This window comes from Bufo bufo, chromosome 8 (genome assembly GCF_905171765.1).
Source record: "Bufo bufo chromosome 8, aBufBuf1.1, whole genome shotgun sequence".
NCBI lineage: Eukaryota > Metazoa > Chordata > Amphibia > Anura > Bufonidae > Bufo > Bufo bufo.
The window spans coordinates 154719030-154738362 of NC_053396.1; the positions used below are offsets into that span (position 1 = coordinate 154719030).

Sequence of the window (19333 nt, forward strand, 5' to 3'; positions counted from 1 at the left end):
ACAAAAATTTCAATCTTTCATGGACTCAATATGCCCCTCACGGAATACCTGGGGGTGTCTTCTTTCCGAAATGGGTTCACATGTGGGGTATTTATACTGCCCTGGCATTCTAGGGGCCCTAAAGCGTGAGAAGAAGTCTGGAATATAAATGTCTAAAAATTTTTACGCATTTGGATTCCGTGAGGGGTATGGTGAGTTCATGTGAGATTTTATTTTTTGACACAAGTTAGTGGAATATGAGACTTTGTAAGAAAAAAAAAATAATTTCCGCTAACTTGGGCCAAAAAAATGTCTGAATGGAGCCTTACAGGGGGGTGATCAATGACAGGGGGGTGATCAATGACAGGGGGAGTGATCAATGACAGGGGGGTGATCAGGGAGTCTATATGGGGTGATCACCCCCCTGTCATTGATCACCCCCCTATAAGGCTCCATTCAGATGTCCGTATGTGTTTTGCGGATCCGATCCATGTATCCGTGGATCCGTAAAAATCATGCGGACATCTGAATGGAGCTTTACAGGGGTGTGATCAATGACAGGGGGGTAATCAATGACAGGGGGGTGATCAGGGAGTCTATATGGGGTGATCACCACAGTCATTGATCACGCCCCTGTAAGGCTTTATTCAGACGTCCGTATGCGTTTTGCGGATCCGATCCATCTATCAGTGGATCCGTAAAAATCATGCGGACATCTGAATGGATCTTACAGGGGGGTAATCAATGACAGGGGGGTGATCAGGGAGTCTATATGGGGTGATCACCACAGTCATTGATCACGCCCCTGTAAGGCTTTATTCAGATGTCCGTATGCGTTTTGCGGATCCGATCCATGCGGACATCTGAATGGAGCTTTACAGGGGGGTGATCAGGGAGTCTATATGGGGTGATCAAGGGTGAATAAGGGGTTAATAAGTGACAGGGGGGGGGGGGGTGTAGTGTAGTGGTGCTTGGTGCAGCATATTACTGAGCTGCCTGTGTCCTCTGGTGGTCGATCCAAACAAAGGGGACCACCAGAGGACCAGGTAGCAGGTATATTAGACGCTGTTATCAAAACAGCGTCTAATATACCTGTTAGGGGTTAAAAAAATCACATCTCCAGCCTGCCAGCGAACGGTCGCCGCTGGCAGGCTGGAGATCAACTCTCTTACCTTCCGATCCTGTGAACGCGCGCGCCTGTGTGCGCGCGTTCACAGGAAATCTCGCGAGAGGACGCGCCGGCGCGTCCACCCAGAAGAGCAGGGCCGCCGCAAAGACGCAATCCTGCGTACGGCGGTCCTGAGGAGGTTAAATACCGCACTTTGACTTTGTATTTCGTCTTTATTTTTTTGTTTTGTATATGTATTTAATAAAGATTGTAATTTTTCAAGCTATTTGAGACTCTGTTGTCTTTGTGTAGGTTTCTACTATTGACGCTGGTATGGCGGGGCCCTCCCCTTGCCTCTTGGCTGGATCTCCCCTTGCCTCTTGGCTGGATCTCCTCCCCAGTACCCGGATAGATGAGAAATTACTGTGCATTGTGTTGTTACAGCATATCACTCCTGAATTGTTTCCTATAGAGGACCTGCCACCACGCATCACACGTCTGGTAGTGATCGTAAATCATTGGCCATTGTAAAGGCTCTAATCAAGCGTCGATTGACTTGTTTTATAGGTGATCAGCACTCATTATGGTCCTGCATCGGACCATGCAAAACTGTAATAAACTGAAATATATTAAGTAATAGGTGTTTATAAAAGAGAAATTGGAATGTGAAAACTGAGCTGGGGAAGCTTACCTGAAGCCTCCAGCAATCTTGAGAGAGTCTTCTGATTATTTTCTTGATCACCACAGTCTAAAGGTGGCCATACACATAAGATTAAAGTTGGTCGGAATGGCAGTGTTTGTGAACACTCGTTCACTTTAGTTTCTCAGTCGCCGACGGCAGACTCTTGTCTGCTGAAAACTTAATCTGCCGTGTTGGAAAACTGAAACTGCTTGTTTTGTTGATGGTAGGGATCGACCGATATAGATTTTTTAGGACCGATACCGATAATTTGTGAACTTTCAGGCCGATAGCCGATAATTTATACCGATATTCTGTGAAATTTCATTTTTGAAAAAAAAATTAAAATCCCTACAGAAATCTGCTGAAAATGAATATTTTTATTGTTAATGTGTAGTTGTTTTTTTTTTTTTTTGTAAATCTTTCTTTTTTATTTATACTTAATATTATTATTATTATTATTATTATTTTTTTTTTACTAACTTTTAGCCCCCTTAGGGACTAGAACCCTTGTCCCATTCACCCTGATAGATCTCTATCAGGGTGAATAGGATCTCACACTGTCCTTGCTGCTCTGTGCTCTGTGCACACAGCAGCATGGAGCTTACCATGGCAGCCAGGGCTTCAATAGCGTTCTGGCTGCCATGGTAACTGATTGGAGCCCCAGGCTTACACTGCTGGGGCTCCTATCGGAGAAGGAGGGGAGAGGGGACCCTGTGGCCACTGCCACCAATGATTAAAACTGAGGGGGCTTGGGTGGGGGGGGTGGGGCGCACTGCGCCACCAATGTTTTTAATACTGGGGTGGGGGGCGCACTGCGCCACCAATGTTTTTAATGTGGGGGTGGGTGGCACACTGCGCCACCAATGAGTAATACTGGGGGGCTTGGGGGGGCGCCACCAATGAACATAAATCTCTCATTTATTCATATACAGGAGGCGGGAGCTGGCTGCAGAATCACATAGCCGGCTCCCGACCTCTATGAGCGGTAGCTGCGAACCGCGGCTCCTGAGGGGTTAACTACCGCAGATCGCAGCTATCGCTCATAGAGGTCGGGAGCCGCCTATGTGATTCTGCAGCCAGCTCCCGCCTTCTGTTTAATTTGAATGAGTGAGTAAGTTAACCTCATTGGTGGTGCAGTGGCCAAAGCCCCTCCCCTCCTTTTCCCATCTGTCTCTTCATTGGCGGCAGCAGCATCACAAAGGGGAGGGAGACACTGCTTCCTTCTCCCCTGTGCTGCTGAGGGAACACGGAGAGCGCTGACAGCAGCGCGATCTGTGTTCCCCATACGTTATCGGAATATCGGCAAAATAGATGCCGATACCGATAATTGTCAAAATCCAGAATATCGGCCGATTAATATCGGTAAAACCGATAATCTGTCGATCCCTAGTTGATGGCATGATCAACTGAATTCAGCCAATCACTTGCCAATATACTCCAGCACCAGGAAGTCTGTTTTTATTAAAAATTGAATCCCTGGTGGGGAAGTTTAGTTGGTGGGATCGTTCATATGAATGATCCCATGGATGACTGGGCGGTCATTGTCTCAAGTGTATGGCCAGTTTAAGGGCAGCCATACAAGTTCAATGGCTGTCTACTGAACGATTGTCCGGGTGATGGCCATCTCTCCTCCCTCCCAGCTCCCACATACACGTGGCTCGGCCTTATGTGTATTCAACGAGAGGAGGGCAGGAAGCCGTTGCCAGATACTTCTGGTGGCTTCGCTTTAGGGAGAACAAAAGGCTCGGGTAAAAATGTTCACTTTGTTTGATCCATCTCTTCTCCCGACAGATGATATCTGGACCTCCTCACACACCTTAGACTGTTGGGTTCGGCTGACAATACTCTAATGTGTATGAGGGCTTTAGAATTGTCTTTGAAAGGGGATTTAGACCAGTACAAAATGTACCAAATTTATTAATGATGTGTCTTTTAATTTGACATAAATCACCCAAACAATTTTTTTATTTTTATTTTGTAAAATGGTGTATGAAACATGAATAAATGTTCTAATTTTTTTTTTTTTATGTGGTATATTCTTGATATGGCATTTTGCTACCATTTTCCCATAAAACTGTCAGGAAAAAAGTGTGAAAAACACTTGGGACTGCAAAGAGCTGGGTTCACACAACTTACTTGAGGGGTTACTGTTGCACATTAGAGATGTTTTCATCTTCATGGTATTTCCACAGGAATAAATGTAGGTACAGGCCCGGTTCCCAGCTGTTCAGTGGACAGGTGGATACGCTAACGTTCTCCAGCTTCAAGTCTGGTCTTACATTCCCCCCCACCCCTCCTCCCCAATTAGTCCCCCAATTGAGCTCCATCAATGGTACTTACAATGAACCATTATTCAAAGCACTGACCGCCCACTAGTGACAGGGGTGGATTGGGAACTTGGTCGGGTCCAAATTGACATAAGAAGCAACACAAGTAGGCAGGGCCAATAGAAGTAGGGGAGGTCCGCAATACCATAGTGCAGAACCAAAAACCACAGTGCGGCACAAAATACTGCACACTCGCCACAATATTCAACTATATCACCATCCTCAGGATGGAAAGTTCAGGAGGACACTTGCGGCCGTGGGCCAGGTGCATAAATCCCTGATGCTCCCAACATTAATTAATGCTAAGAGCATCAGATCATTATGTACCCAGCCGGTGGTCATGAGGAGGGCTTGGATGGCCCCCTGAAATTTCCCTGTAGGGTCTATGGCCGTTACGCTCCTGACAGTGGGTAGCAGGCCACCCCCAATTCCCTGGAGTGGTCTGTGACGGTATCTAGCTCTGTGCATTTGGCACCAGGTGGATGCTCCTGGCCACCAAGTGTATGAAGGGTTAGGAGCAAAACTTGGTCTACACTGTTAATTTTCTAGTCAGCACGATGACCCCGCAACTTGTTTTAGTTCATCCCCGCTTTCAGCTGTTTGTCATTTTTGTTAATTTTTATTTGTGTCTATTGGAGTAAGAACTAAAATATTAGTTTTTTTTTCCCATAGTACATTTTCTAGTTGGCACAGGTTGTCTTCTTATTCTTTCTTGTATATATGGCGGTTGTGCATCCTGTCTGGAACAAGCACTTAATTTGATTAAGATCGATTTTGAAGTCCTTATGGTCTGCATTAACTCACATTACTTCACCACTCACATCCTGATGTTCTTGAGTCTCTTCATGCTGTTAGTACACATTTCTTTTCTCCTCCATTAATAACCAACTTGGTAAAAAAAAAACAAGTCTGCAGGCAGAAATTTTCCGGCTGGAGTTATCCCATCGGATGCATCTTCTTGACTTGTGCAGTTGATACAGGAATTTCTTTAGATCGATGACCCTGCTTAAGATTAAGAATTGCCCATTTGACTTGTTTTGTCTTAACAAAATCATTGGCCGTTCCAAATGTGAACTCCAAAACAGATTCTGTCTCATGAGATGTCTACTGTCTCCAAGACGAGCAGCACTGTTTCTTCCAACGTAGCCGTCATGGGAATTTATAGAAGAGACAATTCTGCTGCTTCATATTCTCTTTGTCAGGTATAAATGACCTTCAGTAGGTACTGAAGAGCTTGGTTGTTCGAGAGCTGCCTTTGCTTAGTCTGAAGAATAGTACAGCATTGATGTTAATTATTTTCCACCACATTCCTCTTAGAAATTGATTTACTACATGTAGATGTTATTGTATTACTTGATCAAAGTTATTAAACCAAGCATACTGCCTCGTAGGGTTGATCATGCTGAATAAAAGGATACCTTTCTTTTTTTGTATATTTAACAGCTGCAGAGATCTCCTCTTGATTGACAGGACTATACATTAGCATGTGTCTTAAACCTGTGTCCGAGCATGTACATATCATATACACTACTTACTGTAGCCTTACCATAAAGCAAAGAATGGATTTCTATACTTATTACTGGTTTGTTTACAGGCACAACATGACTATAAAGACAGTAGTAATATGTATTAACTTTCTAAGTATAGAAAAACCTTAATTGTCAATACAATAAGGCTGTTGCCTGTAGGTAAATGGTATGCCTTGCATGTAAGGATCCCAAGTTTGAATCTTGGGAGAGACTTTATGCTTATAAAGCTAATGCATGTTTTTGGTTTCTTTATAATCATATATTGTGGCTGTGAATAAAATGTTTTAGCTTTCGAAGCATAAACGCCTCCATTCTTAATATAGTAAGGCCATAGCTTTTTATTATGAGTTAACCACCTCAGCTCCCCTAGCTTAAACACCCCTAATGACCAGGCCACTTTTTACACTTCTGCACTACACTACTTTCACAGTTTATTGCTCGGTCATGCAACTTACCACCCAAATGAATTTTACCTCCTTTTCTTCTCACTAATAGAGCTTTCATTTGGTGGTATTTCATTGCTGCTGACATTTTTACTTTTTTTGTTATTAATCAAAATTTACCGATTTTTATTTATTTTTGCAAAAAAACGACATTTTTCACTTTCAGTTGTAAATTTTTTTTAAAAAAACGACATCCATAGAAAATTTTTTCTCTAAATGTATTGTTCTACATGTCTTTTGATAAAAAAAAAATGTTTGGGTAAAAAAAAAAATGGTTTGGGTAAAAGCTATAGCGTTTACAAACTATGGTACAAAAATGTGAATTTCTGCTTTTTGAAGCAGCTCTGACTTTCTGAGCACCTGTCATGTTTCCTGAGGTTCTACAATGCCCAGACAGTACAAACACCCCACAAATGACCCCATTTCGGAAAGTAGACACCCGAAGGTATTCGCTGATGGGCATAGTGAGTTCATAGAACTTTTTATTTTTTGTCACAAGTTAGCGGAAAATGATGATTTTTTTTTTTTTTTTCTTACAAAGTCTCATATTCCACTAACTTGTGACAAAAAATAAAAACTTCCATGAACTCACTATGCCCATCACAAAATACCTTGGGGTGTCTTCTTTCCAAAATGGGGTCACTTGTGGGGTAGTTATACTGCCCTGGCAATTTAGGGGCCCTAATGTGTGGGAAGTAGTTTGAAATCAAAATGTGTAAAAAATGACCTGTGAAATCCTAAGGCCCCTTTCACACGGGCGAGTATTCCGCGCGGATGCGATGCGTGAGTTAAATGCATTGCACCCGCACTGAATACGACCCATTCATTTCTATGGGGCTGTTCACATGAGCGGTGATTTTCACGCATCACTTGTGCGTTGCGTGAAAATCGCAGCATGCTCTATATTCAGCGTTTTTCACGCAACGCAGGCCCCATAGAAGTGAATGGGGTTGCGTGAAAATCGCAAGCATCCGCAAGCAAGTGCGGATCCGGTGCGATTTTCACGCATGGTTGCTAGGTGACAGTCTATTCACTGTATTATTTTCCCTTATAACATGGTTATAAGGGAAAATAATAGCAATCTGAATACAGAATGCTTAGTAGGTGATCAATTGAGGGTTAAAAAAAAAATAAAAAATGAACTCGCCTTCTCCTCTTGTTCGCGTAGTTCCCGGTCTCTTCTTTACTTCTTAAAAGATGAACTACCGGCTAGGACCTGTGGTGACGTCAGATCACATGCTCTAATCACATGGTCCATAACCACGGTGATGTACCATGTGATTGGAGCATGTGATCTGACGTCACCAAAGGTCCTTTAGCCCACAGCTCATCATTAAAGAAGTAAAGAAGAGACCGGGAACTACGCGAACAAGAGGAGAAGGTGAGTTAATTTTTTTTTTAACCCTCAATTGATCACCTACTAAGCATTCTGTATTCAGAATGCTATTATTTTCCCTTATAACCATGTTATAAGGGAAAATAATAACATCTACACAACACCGAACCCAAACCTGAACTTCTGTGAAGAAGTTCAGGTTTGGGTACCAAACATGCGCGATTTTTCTCACGCGAGTGCAAAACGCATTACAATGTTTTGCACTCGCGCGGAATAATCGCGGGTGTTCCCGTAACGCACCCGCACATTTTCCCGCAACGCCCGTGTGAAAGAGGCCTAAAGGTGCTCTTTGGAATGTGGGCCCCTTTGCCCACCTAGGCTGCAAAAAAGTGTCACACATCTGGTATCGCCGTACTCAGGAGAAGTTGGGCAATGTGTTTTGGGGTGTCATTTTACATATACCCATGCTGGGTTTGAGAAATATCTCGGCAAAAGACAACTTTTCCCATTTTTTTTATACAAAGCTGGCATTTGACCAAGATATTTATCTCACCCAGCATGGGTATATGTAAAATGACACCCCAAAACACATTGCCCAACTTCTCCTGAGTACGGAGATACCACATGTGTGACACTTTTTTGCAGCCTAGATGCGCAAAGGGGCCCAAATTCCTTTTAGGAGGGCAATTTTAGACATTTGGATCCCAGACTTCTTCTCACGCTTTAGGGCCCCTAAAATGCCAAGGCAGTATAAATACCCCACGTGACCCCATTTTGGAAAGAAGACACCCCAAGGTATTCAATGAGGGGCATGGCGAGTTCATAGAATTTTTTTTTTTTGGCACAAGTTAGCGGAAATTGTTTTTTTTTTTTTTTTTCTCACAAAGTCTCCCTTTCCGCTAACTTGGGACAAAAATTTCAATCTTTCATGGACTCAATATGCCCCTCACGGAATACCTTGGGGTGTCTTCTTTCCGAAATGGGGTCACATTTGGGGGTATTTATACTGCCCTGGCATTTTAGGGGCCCTAAAGCGTGAGAAGAAGTCTGGAATATAAATGTCTAAAAAATTTTACGCATTTGGATTCCGTGAGGGGTATGGTGAGTTCATGTGAGATTTTATTTTTTGACACAAGTTAGTGGAATATGAGACTTTGTAAGAAAACAAAAAAAAAAAAACTATTTCCGCTAACTTGGGCCAAAAAAATGTCTGAATGGAGCCTTACAGAGGGGTGATCAATGACAGGGGGGTGATCAGGGAGTGTATATGGGGTGATCACCCCCTTGTAAGGCTCCATTCAGACGTCCGTATGTTTTATGCGGATCCGCGGTGTCAGTGTTTTGCGGATCCACGGATCCGCAAAACACATACGGACGTCTGAATGGAGCCTTACAGGGGGGTGATCAATGACAGGGGGGTGATCAATGACGGGGGGTGATCAGGGAGTCTATATGGGGTGATCACCCCCCTGTCATTGATCACCCACTGTAAGGCTCCATTCAGACGTCGTATGTGTTTTGCGGATCCGATCCATGTATCCATAGATACGTAAAAAACATATGGACGTCTGAATGGAGCCTTACAGGGGGGTGATCAATGACAGGGGGGTGATCAGGGAGTCTATATGGGGTGATCACCCCCCTGTCATTGATCACCCCCCCTGTAAGGCTCCATTCAGACGTCCGTATGTGTTTTGCGGATCCGATCCGTGGATCCGTAAAAAACATACGGACTTCTGAATGGAGCCTGACGGGGGTGATCAGGGAGTCTATATGGGGTGATCAGGGGTTAATAAGTGACAGGGGGGGGGGAGTAGTGTAGTGGTGTTTGGTGCTACTTATTACTGAGCTGCCTGTGTCCTCTGGTGGTCGATCCAAGCAAAAGGGACCACCAGAGGACCAGGTAGCAGGTATATTAGACGCTGTTATCAAAACAGCGTCTAATATACTTGTTAGGGGTTAAAAAAAATCGCATCTCCAGCCTGCCAGCGAACGATCGCCGCTGGCAGGCTGTAGATCCACTCGCTCACCTTCCGATCCTGTGAACGTGCGCGCCTGTGTGCGCGCGTTCACAGGAAATCTCGCGTCTCGCGAGATGACGCGTATATGCGTGACTCTGCCTGCAGCTGCCGCCTCCGGAACGCGATCCTGCGTTAGGCGGTCCGGAGGCGGTTAAATGAAGGAGAAAAACTAATACCTGAAGAAAAAAATGTGGAAGTCTCTGCAGGGACTTAAACCCAGGATAATGCTACATGCAAGGCTGGCAATTTACCACCAGGCTATAGTGTCACCATAACACCTGTTCACATGGTGCAGTGCGGCACCTGAGGGGTTTACTGCCGATGATTGCAGCTCTCTGTCATAGAGGTCGGGTGCCGGCTATGTGATTCTGCCGCCGGCACCCGCCTCCTGTCCAACCTCCGGCTCTCCAGCTGATAGCTGTAGGCAGTCTGGGCATGCTGGGAGTTGTAGTTTTGCAACAGCTGGAGAGCCGCAGGTTGGTCATCCCTGCTTTAAGGGCTCATGCACATGACCTTTGGATGTTTTGCAGAACGGCCATGTAGACATATAGACACGGAATGCACATGGAGTTATTTAGTTTTTTTTTTAGGCCCCATTGAAGTGAATAATTCTTCATATGGACCTGAAAATACTGTTCTGACACGGGAAAAAAAATACAAGAGCCCTAAATCTGCCATAGGAGTCACCCTTGCTACCACATTGCCTTAGTTTCTGTGCCACTTTTATTTTTGTGATGGATAGTGGTACAGCTTTATTGCCAGTCTCTGCCAAGTTTGAAGTTTACTATAAATTTCTACATAACTTGGAGGAAGCAGCAAAGATGAAACTGCAGGATGCAAGTTATTGTCAGTTGAAATAATTTTCCGTAACTCGCAAGCTCAAATGCAGGTAAACTTGACCTGTCCGTTCTGCGATATTTCCTCTTCTCTGCTTTATAGAGATGAGAACTGTAAATGTGTCCCTGGTTCATTGTCCTCCCGTCCCGTGTCCACTGACCTTTGTGTTCTTCAGTCTGTATATCTTGCCTTGTGAACTTTGGTGGGTAAGGTGTTAACAGTTCTGCTGTATATTACATGCATATTATAATGTGCTCCCCTGTAATTAAAGCCTATTTTTACTACCCTGTTTTTTTTTTTTAATTGCTATTTTCGGAAACCTAAAAAGGAAACATGGCAATTATCCACCAGGCCCTTTCTTCCATTCAAAGCTGCGAGTCTCATTTTATTCTTTCTTCTGCCTCTGTATAATGGGCGTTTTTAAAGTCTTCTCATGTATTCCCTTTTACTACTGCTGAGAGGCTGCAGCTTGAATCCATTATTACGTGCATGCGGCTTCACTCATCATTTTCCTTTCATCCCAAAGTGGAAATTAACCGCTACAGACAGAATGAAAGTGCAGCAGCCATTGTCTTGTACCGGCGGCGTTGCCTGACCACTGCATATTTTTGAGCTTTCCGCCTAGGCAGCGACACTGACAGTTCATGCGTCATGGCTTGTCATTATGGGACAAACAGTTCGATAAAGCTTGACGGATTTCCATCAGGTACATGTGTGTGTATACCAGCTTCCAGACTAAGGGCTCATGCACACGGCCGTATTGCGGACCGCAAACAGCCAGTCCGCCATATGCAGGCAGCGGCCGTGTGCATTCCGCATCACGGATGTGGACCCATTCACTTGAATGTTCTATTTTTTTATTTATTTTTTTGTGGTGTGGACGGATCCCGGATCCGTTTTGGATGGAGAAAATACCGCAGCACGTATTAGTGCCGGATCTGGCATTAAAAATACCGGAATGCCGAAACCGTCCTTCTGGTATGCGCATGCGCAGACCGTTAAAAATGTGGGGGGAAAAAAGAAGACACGGATCAGTTTGTCTGTATGGCAAACAGATAGACGGATCCGTTCTTGCAATGCATTTGTGAGGCGGATCTGCATCCGGATCCTTCTACAAATGCTGTCCGTTTGCCTGATCCGGCAGGCAGTGTCGGCGACGGAACTGCTTGCCTGATCACTCTGACGCAAGTGTGAAAGTAGCCTTACACCACCATGGAAAGTAACCACTACGTGTCAGAAGAGCAAGTTATTTGCGGTATTGGCTACCTGGTTCCTGAGACATTGAATAGCTATTACTTCCTTTTAGTGACCAAGGCTTTGGAAGTACTGGGTGTCGGTGACAGCCCACTATTGGAAGCTATGATGGCAACTTTTGTTAAAAAAAAAAAAAAAGCCGGAAAGGAATTTTTTCCAACGATTCAAAGACTTTCATATTTACAAGTGATATTCTGACCGTACAGTGGAAATGTTCCAGGACTCATCTCCTCATCTATATTTGTTCAGTGCTATGTTCAGAGGTGAACTTTGTATATATTAAGTCTGGTTAATAGTTTTATTTTTTGTCCGTTTAAAAAAAATATTTAATAAGGATCTGACAACTGCTTTCATCACGTTGGCGCGCACAGTTCTAGCCGGCATTGGGCGCTTCCTACTGTGTTATATTAGGGTTTCTTTTTGTTGGCATTCTGCTAATGTTAACTCAGTACAAATTCTTCTGCCGACCTTTGTCCTCTCCGCTTTTTAGAAGGCTTACAAGCTTTTGAATTACTTTACAACTTTGCTGGGGACTTGAGCCGTGGACAACGGTACTGATTGTAATGAATGCTTTAAGTATCCAGGAATCTGGCTTTGCGTTGTGGGCAGCATGGGTAAGGTGGCATTTCTTCTTCGTGTGTCAGGGCGCGTAAAATGGTTTCTGTGATTCGTGGAGTTATGCCTCATTCACACAGTCCATGTCCGGTCAGTGATTTCCAACCAAAATGCGGCTCTAAACACAGAACAGGTGCAGATCTTTCCCTCATACCTAATGTCTGTGGAGGCTCCTAATGACTGATGGAAATCACTGACGTGTGAAGAGGGGCTTAGGCCTCATGCACACAACAGTATTTTTTTGCGGTCCGCAAAAAGCTGTTCCGTTGTTCCGTTTCCTTTTTTGTTTCCGTGTGTCTTCCTTGATTTTTGGAGGATCGCGGATGACAATCTTGTGTGCCTCTGTGTTTTTTCACGGACCCATTGACTTGAATGGGTCCGCGAACCGTTGTCCGTGAAAAAAATAGGACAGGTCATTTTTTCTTGACGGACTGGAAACACGGCTCACGGACGCGGATGACAAACGGTGCATTATCCGAGTTTTCAACGGACCCATTGAAAGTCAATGGGTCCGCAGAAAATCACGGAAAACGGAACAATGGACACGGAACACAACAACGGTCGTGTGCATGAGGCCTAAGTAGTAGGTTTTGTTTGACTTCTTTAACAGTTTGCACAGTGCAAGATGAAACTCTGGCTTGGCATCATGCTAAGCTTCCAGCGGAGTACAAGCCTCTTTGGCAGCTTGTATTCAGAGTTTGGTATATCCTGTAGGCCAGCAAGTTATGATTTTGAATTCCTCATTTTGAAAAGCACTGCTGATGACAGCAAATTAGGAAATGTCAGTCTCCCAATCAAGAAACCCCTCTTTCAATTGAAGCCTGTATGATTCAGCTTCAGGAACCCCAGCAAACAGCAACCCGGAGAAGTTGCGTTGTACTTACTTTACCCTTCAAGAGGGCACTGCAGAGGCATGCCACTATGGATGGCCAACCATGTGATGCAAGAACCACTCATCGTTAGGTGTCTTATTGTAGGACTGCACCTTTAGAGGGATCGATCTCTTTCCCTTGGACCTCCTTCACACTCTGAAGATCTGATCAATCTCTTGCATCACTATTTCTAAGCCAATACCAGATGATTTTGGCTGCAAATATGATTGAGCAGCATGGTCATGCTCAGCCGCTACCAAAAGTACAGAAAGGTGCTGGGTAAACAAGAAGAGGACATAACGGTCTGTTGAGCACTGCGCACACTTCAGTCGGCTGAACAGTGGGGGTCTGCTCTGATTGTGATGGCCATCCATTCTGTAATCCCAGAACACTCCTCTAAATGTTTCTCCACATGCTATTCATTAAAAAGCAATGTGTATGGACCATATGCATTATCAGTCTACGTGGGGCATCTGCTTTGTATTCTGTGCAGTTTTTCATCTATTCCAATATGCCGTGACTAAGGGATCAGGCAGACGATTGTCAGGAAGGGAGCGTTTCTTCCCGGCAATCGCCTGCCTTTGGTGGAGGAGACCACTACTAGAACATGCAGCGATCTCCTCCACTGTAGGCGGAGGAGCGATCACTATGCCATCGCTCGTCCCCATACTGTCTGGTTGTTTGCCTGGCAGCAGATTGTGATTAGACGGCACAATCTGCTGCCAGCAAACAATCATTTTTAAGCGATTGCTTGATGAACAAACGTTTGCTCGTTCATCGGGTAATCGGCGGCAGTACTACACAGAAAGATCATTGCTAACGAGCGTTCATACGAATACTTGTCAACTATGAACTGCCCGACAATCGCCTGGCGTGAGCTTGAGAATCCCATGCAACAGGATTCAGCAGGACGCAACCAGGCGTCCACTACAGCTGGCGAAATGGAAGCTAGCACCAATCCTGGCAGTTTAACCCCTTAGGCTACTTTCACACTCGCGTTTAAGGTCCCAGTCCGCCCCTTGGTCCCCGGTGTCGAACTCCCACCGATCATATACTGATGACCTATCCTGGGGAGAAGTCATCAGTTTAAAAAAATCTCAGAAGCCTCCTTTAGCAATCAACGTGTGCTATATTCTCTCTGTCTATAAGGAAACGGTTAGATGTTTTACCCAATAACCTTGGCATTTGTTGGTTATTTTCAGTCTCTTCTGTATTTCCTGTTGTCGCTTTGTGTGATACAGTATTCACGCCTTATTTTCCCCATTTATCCTTGCTGTATTTACAGACAGGCACTATTAAAGTAAACTAAATTGCAGCTTTCCTGGTCTATATTTGGCAGAGCCCAGAATTATTGTGCAAAGAAGCAGCGTCCACGTTATGGGCACAACTGTGTGTCTTTCCCATATCCAGCAGAACTTTCATCTGCCATAAGACAAACGCCGCTTTTGTCAGGAATGGATTAGTGGACGAGTTTCCTTCATGCGTCTGTGATATGGAACTTTCCATTACAGACGCCATAGAAAGAAGCTTTCAAATCCCCACCAATTTCCATCTGTCACTGGTCACCCGTTTTAAAGGGAACCCGTCATCAACTTTATGCCGACCTCACTGAGGGCAGCATAAAATAGTGACAGAAATGCTGATGTCAGCGGTGTGTCACACATCGGCTAAAAGTAAGTGGTTGCTGAGAACCAGCATCATAACCATTGCAGCCCAGGCCTTGAAAAGAGTCAAATCTACCTGAGAAGAGTCCTGGTTATTCATAATCTCCTGCTCTCTCGCCCATCTGCTGATGATTGGCAGTTCTCTCCTAGAGAGAAAGGGAGAAAACTGAGTAGAAGCCCCTTAATAATCAGCCAACGGGGATTGAAAAAATGAAGGTAAAAATCAACTTCTGTCAGCTGCAGGGGTGAAAGGGAGGGTGACTTTCTCCCTGCAGCTCACACTCAGACAGCACAGTGCTGCTGTCTTAGAGTGAGCTGTTCAAAAGGACATCCCTGTCTCCGTCCAGGACCTGCGCCGGGGGAGTCTGAAAGCCGGACTGTCCTGCCTAAAACCGGACCTCTGGCCACCCTAGGGGCAGGCTGCTGTGGCGGTCATAGTTAAGGGGATGGTCCTCTATGGAGGTCAGTGTTAAGGGGCAGATTGCTGTAGAGGCGACTGTTAAGGGGATGGGGTGTTGTAGAAATCACTGTTAAGGAAATGGGGTACTGTGGAGGTCACTAATAAAGAGGTAGGCTGCTGTGGAGGTCACTGTTAAAAGGGGGTGGTACTGTAGATGTCACTGTTATGGGGGATACTGTCGCTATCTTTTAACGACGCACACAAACATTAAATGAAATAGATATATATATATATTTGAGTGGGTTGGGGGGTTTATCTTGGTAGATTTAGTATTCTGCAGTTGCTATTAAGCTCCACACGGTGGTAACTCATCTTTTCATTATTGTACTGTTTCTAACTAGGAGATTCCTTCCAACATAATGACCCCTCTCGCTGTGTCTGACATAAGTTAGGCCTGTTTCACATTTGCGTTAAAGAGATCCGGAAGCAAACGAATCGTCACCTGGCCCCATTCACTATAATGGGGACCGGAAGCTTTGCTGGGTTGCAGCCGGATTGCCTCCAGACTCCATTATAGTGAATGGGGCCAGACGGCAATGGCGTAATGCAGAGAGATCCGGTAGGCTGTTCCCTACCGGAGACGTATAACACAAATGTGAAACGAGCCTTATCCAGGTTACACCCAGCCCCCAGTAGACATGGCTGCAGCCAGAGAACAATGCGCTGATTTTCTATTGTACTTTTCATGGCCTAAGAAATAACAGACACATAAGGAGATTGTTACATTTTGTTGTTGGTTCTTTTTGTGTGTGTTTGTATTGTGGCTTTAGTTCCCCTTTAATAGGAGAGTTGGGAAATCTATTAAATGTTCCCCAATGTCTGCTTCTCATTTCTCCGTCATGCTGGTTTCTGGCTACAGTTCTGAGGAAGGACATGTCTTCTGAGAGGAGCAGGGTGCATGATTGCATGGTGATAGCCACGTGTCCTCTACAGGCTACAGAAAACTGCCGATCAGTCTGGATGATTGATATCCAGGTTACTATATGAATGACCTAAGAAGAAACGTTGGCTCATATTTTATTTTGCAGAGTTTTATTTTTCATCCATCTTTTATACAGTGTGCCATGGTGGGCTTCACGTTGTCAGAAAGGATTGTTTGCATAGGATTTGTCCATATGGCTTCTTCAGGGATGCAATATGTACTTTGCGCCTTGTGGGGGTATACCAAGCGCAGCGTAAGGGCTCATTCACATGTTCATCCATGGAGATGTCTGTGAGGTCCATGTTTGGTTTGTGTGTCTATTTTTTGCCCTACGTGTGTCATTCATTTTCCACATGCACTGCTAGGCGGAAAGGAGAATTTCCTAAGCGTCTTCAACCTATTCAACAGTCTGTGAAATATGTACCGAACGCGGGTGGCATTGGTCTGTGGTTTACGTGGACCTATAGACTCCTATGTGTCTCGGTTGTGTTTCCAATGACCCACGGTCAGCGGGAAGACAGGGATGTGTGAACTAACACAATGGATATGTATGCTATCCGTGAAGCACTCGGACTGAACACGTCCATGGTTCGTTGACATGTGAAGAGGCACGTGTAGACTAGTGAATCCCATCCCTTACTGCCATTGTATTGAATATCAGCACTTGTAACCATGTTTATAGACTGAAGAGCACAAGGCCTCATAAAGGGGTTGTCCAGGAACTTATATGGGTGGCCTATCCTCTGGATAGATCATTAATATCAGATCGGCGAGGGTTAGACTCCTAGGACCATCACCGATCAGTTGTTAGAAGAGGCCGGGTGCTCCATGAGCGCCACAGACTCTTCCTAGGTAATGGGACATCACCGTACATCGCTCACATCGCTCACATCGCATTGCAGGTCAGCATTGTTCCAGTCATTGGGGCTGAGTTGCAATACCAAGCACAACCACTATACAGTGTACAGCGCAGCAGCTTCCTGAAACAACTGATTGACGGGGGGTGTCGGGACTTGGACCCGTACCAATGGGACTTGTGACCTATCCTATTGATGACCTATCCTTAGGATAGGTCACCATTATCAATTCTTGAGTAACTTCTTTAACTGGAATACTACACAGACCTTATACACATAGCACTCATTGATTCAACGGTTTTCCGAAATGTTAATACTGATGACCTGTCCTCTGGATAGGTCATCAGTATCTGATTTGGTGGGGGTATGACACCCGGGACCCCTGCCAGTCAGCTGTTTTGAGAAGGCACCAGCACTCCTGTGAGCACCGCTGCCTTCTCAAGAAAAGTGCCGTACATTGTATAGCGGCTGTACTTGGTATCATGCTCCGCCCTATTCACTTCTATGGGGCTGAGTTGCGCCTAGGCCACGTGATTGATGAACGTGTCGTCACTTGGCCTAGGGAAAGCTGGGAGATGGCGGTGGCCCTCAGGAGCGCCAGTGCCTTCTCAAACAGCTGATCAGTCGGGTTCCTGGATATCGGACCCACACTGATCAGGTCTTCAGTATAAAAATCTCGGATAACCTCTTTAAGGCCTTGAGCACATTTTTTCAGTATGCTCTGTTTTTAAGGCCTCTTTCACACTTGCGTTGTCCGGATCCGGCGTGTACTCCACTTGCCGGAATTATACGGCGGATCCGGAAAAACGCAAGTGTACTGAAAGCATTTGAAGACGGAGCCGTCTTCAAATTGCGTTCAGTGTTACTATGGCAGCCAGGACGCTATTAAAGTCCTGGTTGCCATAGTAGGAGCGGGGGAGCGGTATACTTAGTCCGTGCGGCTCCCGGGGCGCTCCAGAATGACGTCAGAGCGCCCCATGCGCATGGATGACGTGATCCATGCGATCACGTGATCCATGCGCTTGGGGCGCCCTGACGTCACTCTGGAGCGCCCCGGGAGCCGCACGGACGGTAAGTATGCTGCTCCCCCGCTCCCCGCTACACTTTACCATGGCTGCCAGGACTTTAGCGTCCTGGCAGCCATGGTAACCATTCAGAAAAAGCTAAATGTCTGGTCCGGCAATGCGCCGAAACTACGTTTAGCTTAAGGCCGGATCCGGATCAATGCCTTTCAATGGGCATTAATTCCGGATCCGGCCTTGCGGCAAGTCTTCAGGATTTTTGGCCGGAGCAAAAAGCGCAGCATGCTGCGGTATTTTCTCCGGCCAAAAAACGTTCCGTTCCGGAACTGAAGACATCCTGATGCATCCTGAACTGATTTCACTCCATTCAGAATGCATTAGGATAAAACTGATCAGGATTCTTCCGGCATAGAGCCCCGACGACGGAACTCTATGCCGGAAGAAAAGAACGCAAGTGTGAAAGAGCCCTAACACACTCACTGACCCATACTTGTCAGCGGGGCTGTTCACACATCAGTTTTTCACGTATTTGTGTGCTCGATCTGAGAATCTCACTATCTATTCTTCTCTGCTTTTTGTAGCAAGAAATCACAATTTCTATTGATGGGAGTGGGGGAAAAAATGAAATGAATTTGGAGGCTATCCAAATTGGATTACTTGTAGAGCAAAAATCTTGATACTGCCCTGGGATCTCCACGCTGGGATCTGACGTGCATGATGCTATTCTAGTACATCTCACTGCAAGGACACTAGGTGTATCCCAGCATAAACCTAGCATGGAGCCAAGCATTGCCTGCTATTTCCTACCAGTCCATTAAAAGATAAAAAAAAAAAAAAAAGTAAAACTCCTTGTTTTTGCGTGTCCGATAAAACACGAACTGCTGAGACAGAAGGATGAGCTAAACATGTAAAAACCTTGCAATTTCCTGAATGGATCCACTCCAGTAGTTCCTGTGCTCCAGGATAAACCATTGCCTTGGGTCATGTGTGACAGTCCTCGGCTCCGTCCTGTAGGAGGAAACTAACAAGTACTTGGAAATGAATGTAATATTGCGAAAGGGTTCTCGGAAGAAAGTTTACATTGGCTTGATGATGAAGCCATAAACTTACACTAATTTATTTTTTTTTTCTCGCTTTTGACAGTGTCCTGGAGAAGAAAATCGCGTGGGGACCCGCACTGTGTATGTCGGGCATCGGCCAGCTTCAGAAACCGATGCTTATATTGCGCCTAAATTCTGTGATAACCGGATTGTCTCATCAAAGGTTGGAATACTTCTTACATTACATTAGTGTTTTATATATATATAATTTTAGCTTTTATAGTTATTTTTTACAATTGACATTTTATGGTAAATGATTTTGAACGCCATGCTTCAGTATTGGTGCTGGTCTGCTTGCCTGATGG

At 45.0% G+C, this 19333-nt stretch overlaps 1 protein-coding gene across 6 annotated transcripts in view; it reads left to right on the forward strand.

Moving 5' to 3' along the window:
- ATP11C (ATPase phospholipid transporting 11C) overlaps positions 1-19333 on the forward strand; it is a 166853-nt gene that overhangs the window by 38244 nt on the left and 109276 nt on the right. For 3 of the 6 annotated variants that reach the window (XM_040405867.1, XM_040405863.1, XM_040405868.1), the window contains exons 1-2: positions 12019-12130; positions 19072-19191. In XM_040405867.1, coding sequence (XP_040261801.1) covers positions 12080-12130; positions 19072-19191 — 171 coding nt within the window. In that variant the 5' untranslated portion in view covers positions 12019-12079. Of the gene's footprint in view, positions 1-12018; positions 12131-18900; positions 18973-19071; positions 19192-19333 lie in introns of those variants that run through there. The other 3 variants (XM_040405866.1, XM_040405864.1, XM_040405869.1) reach the window with 2 other exon arrangements.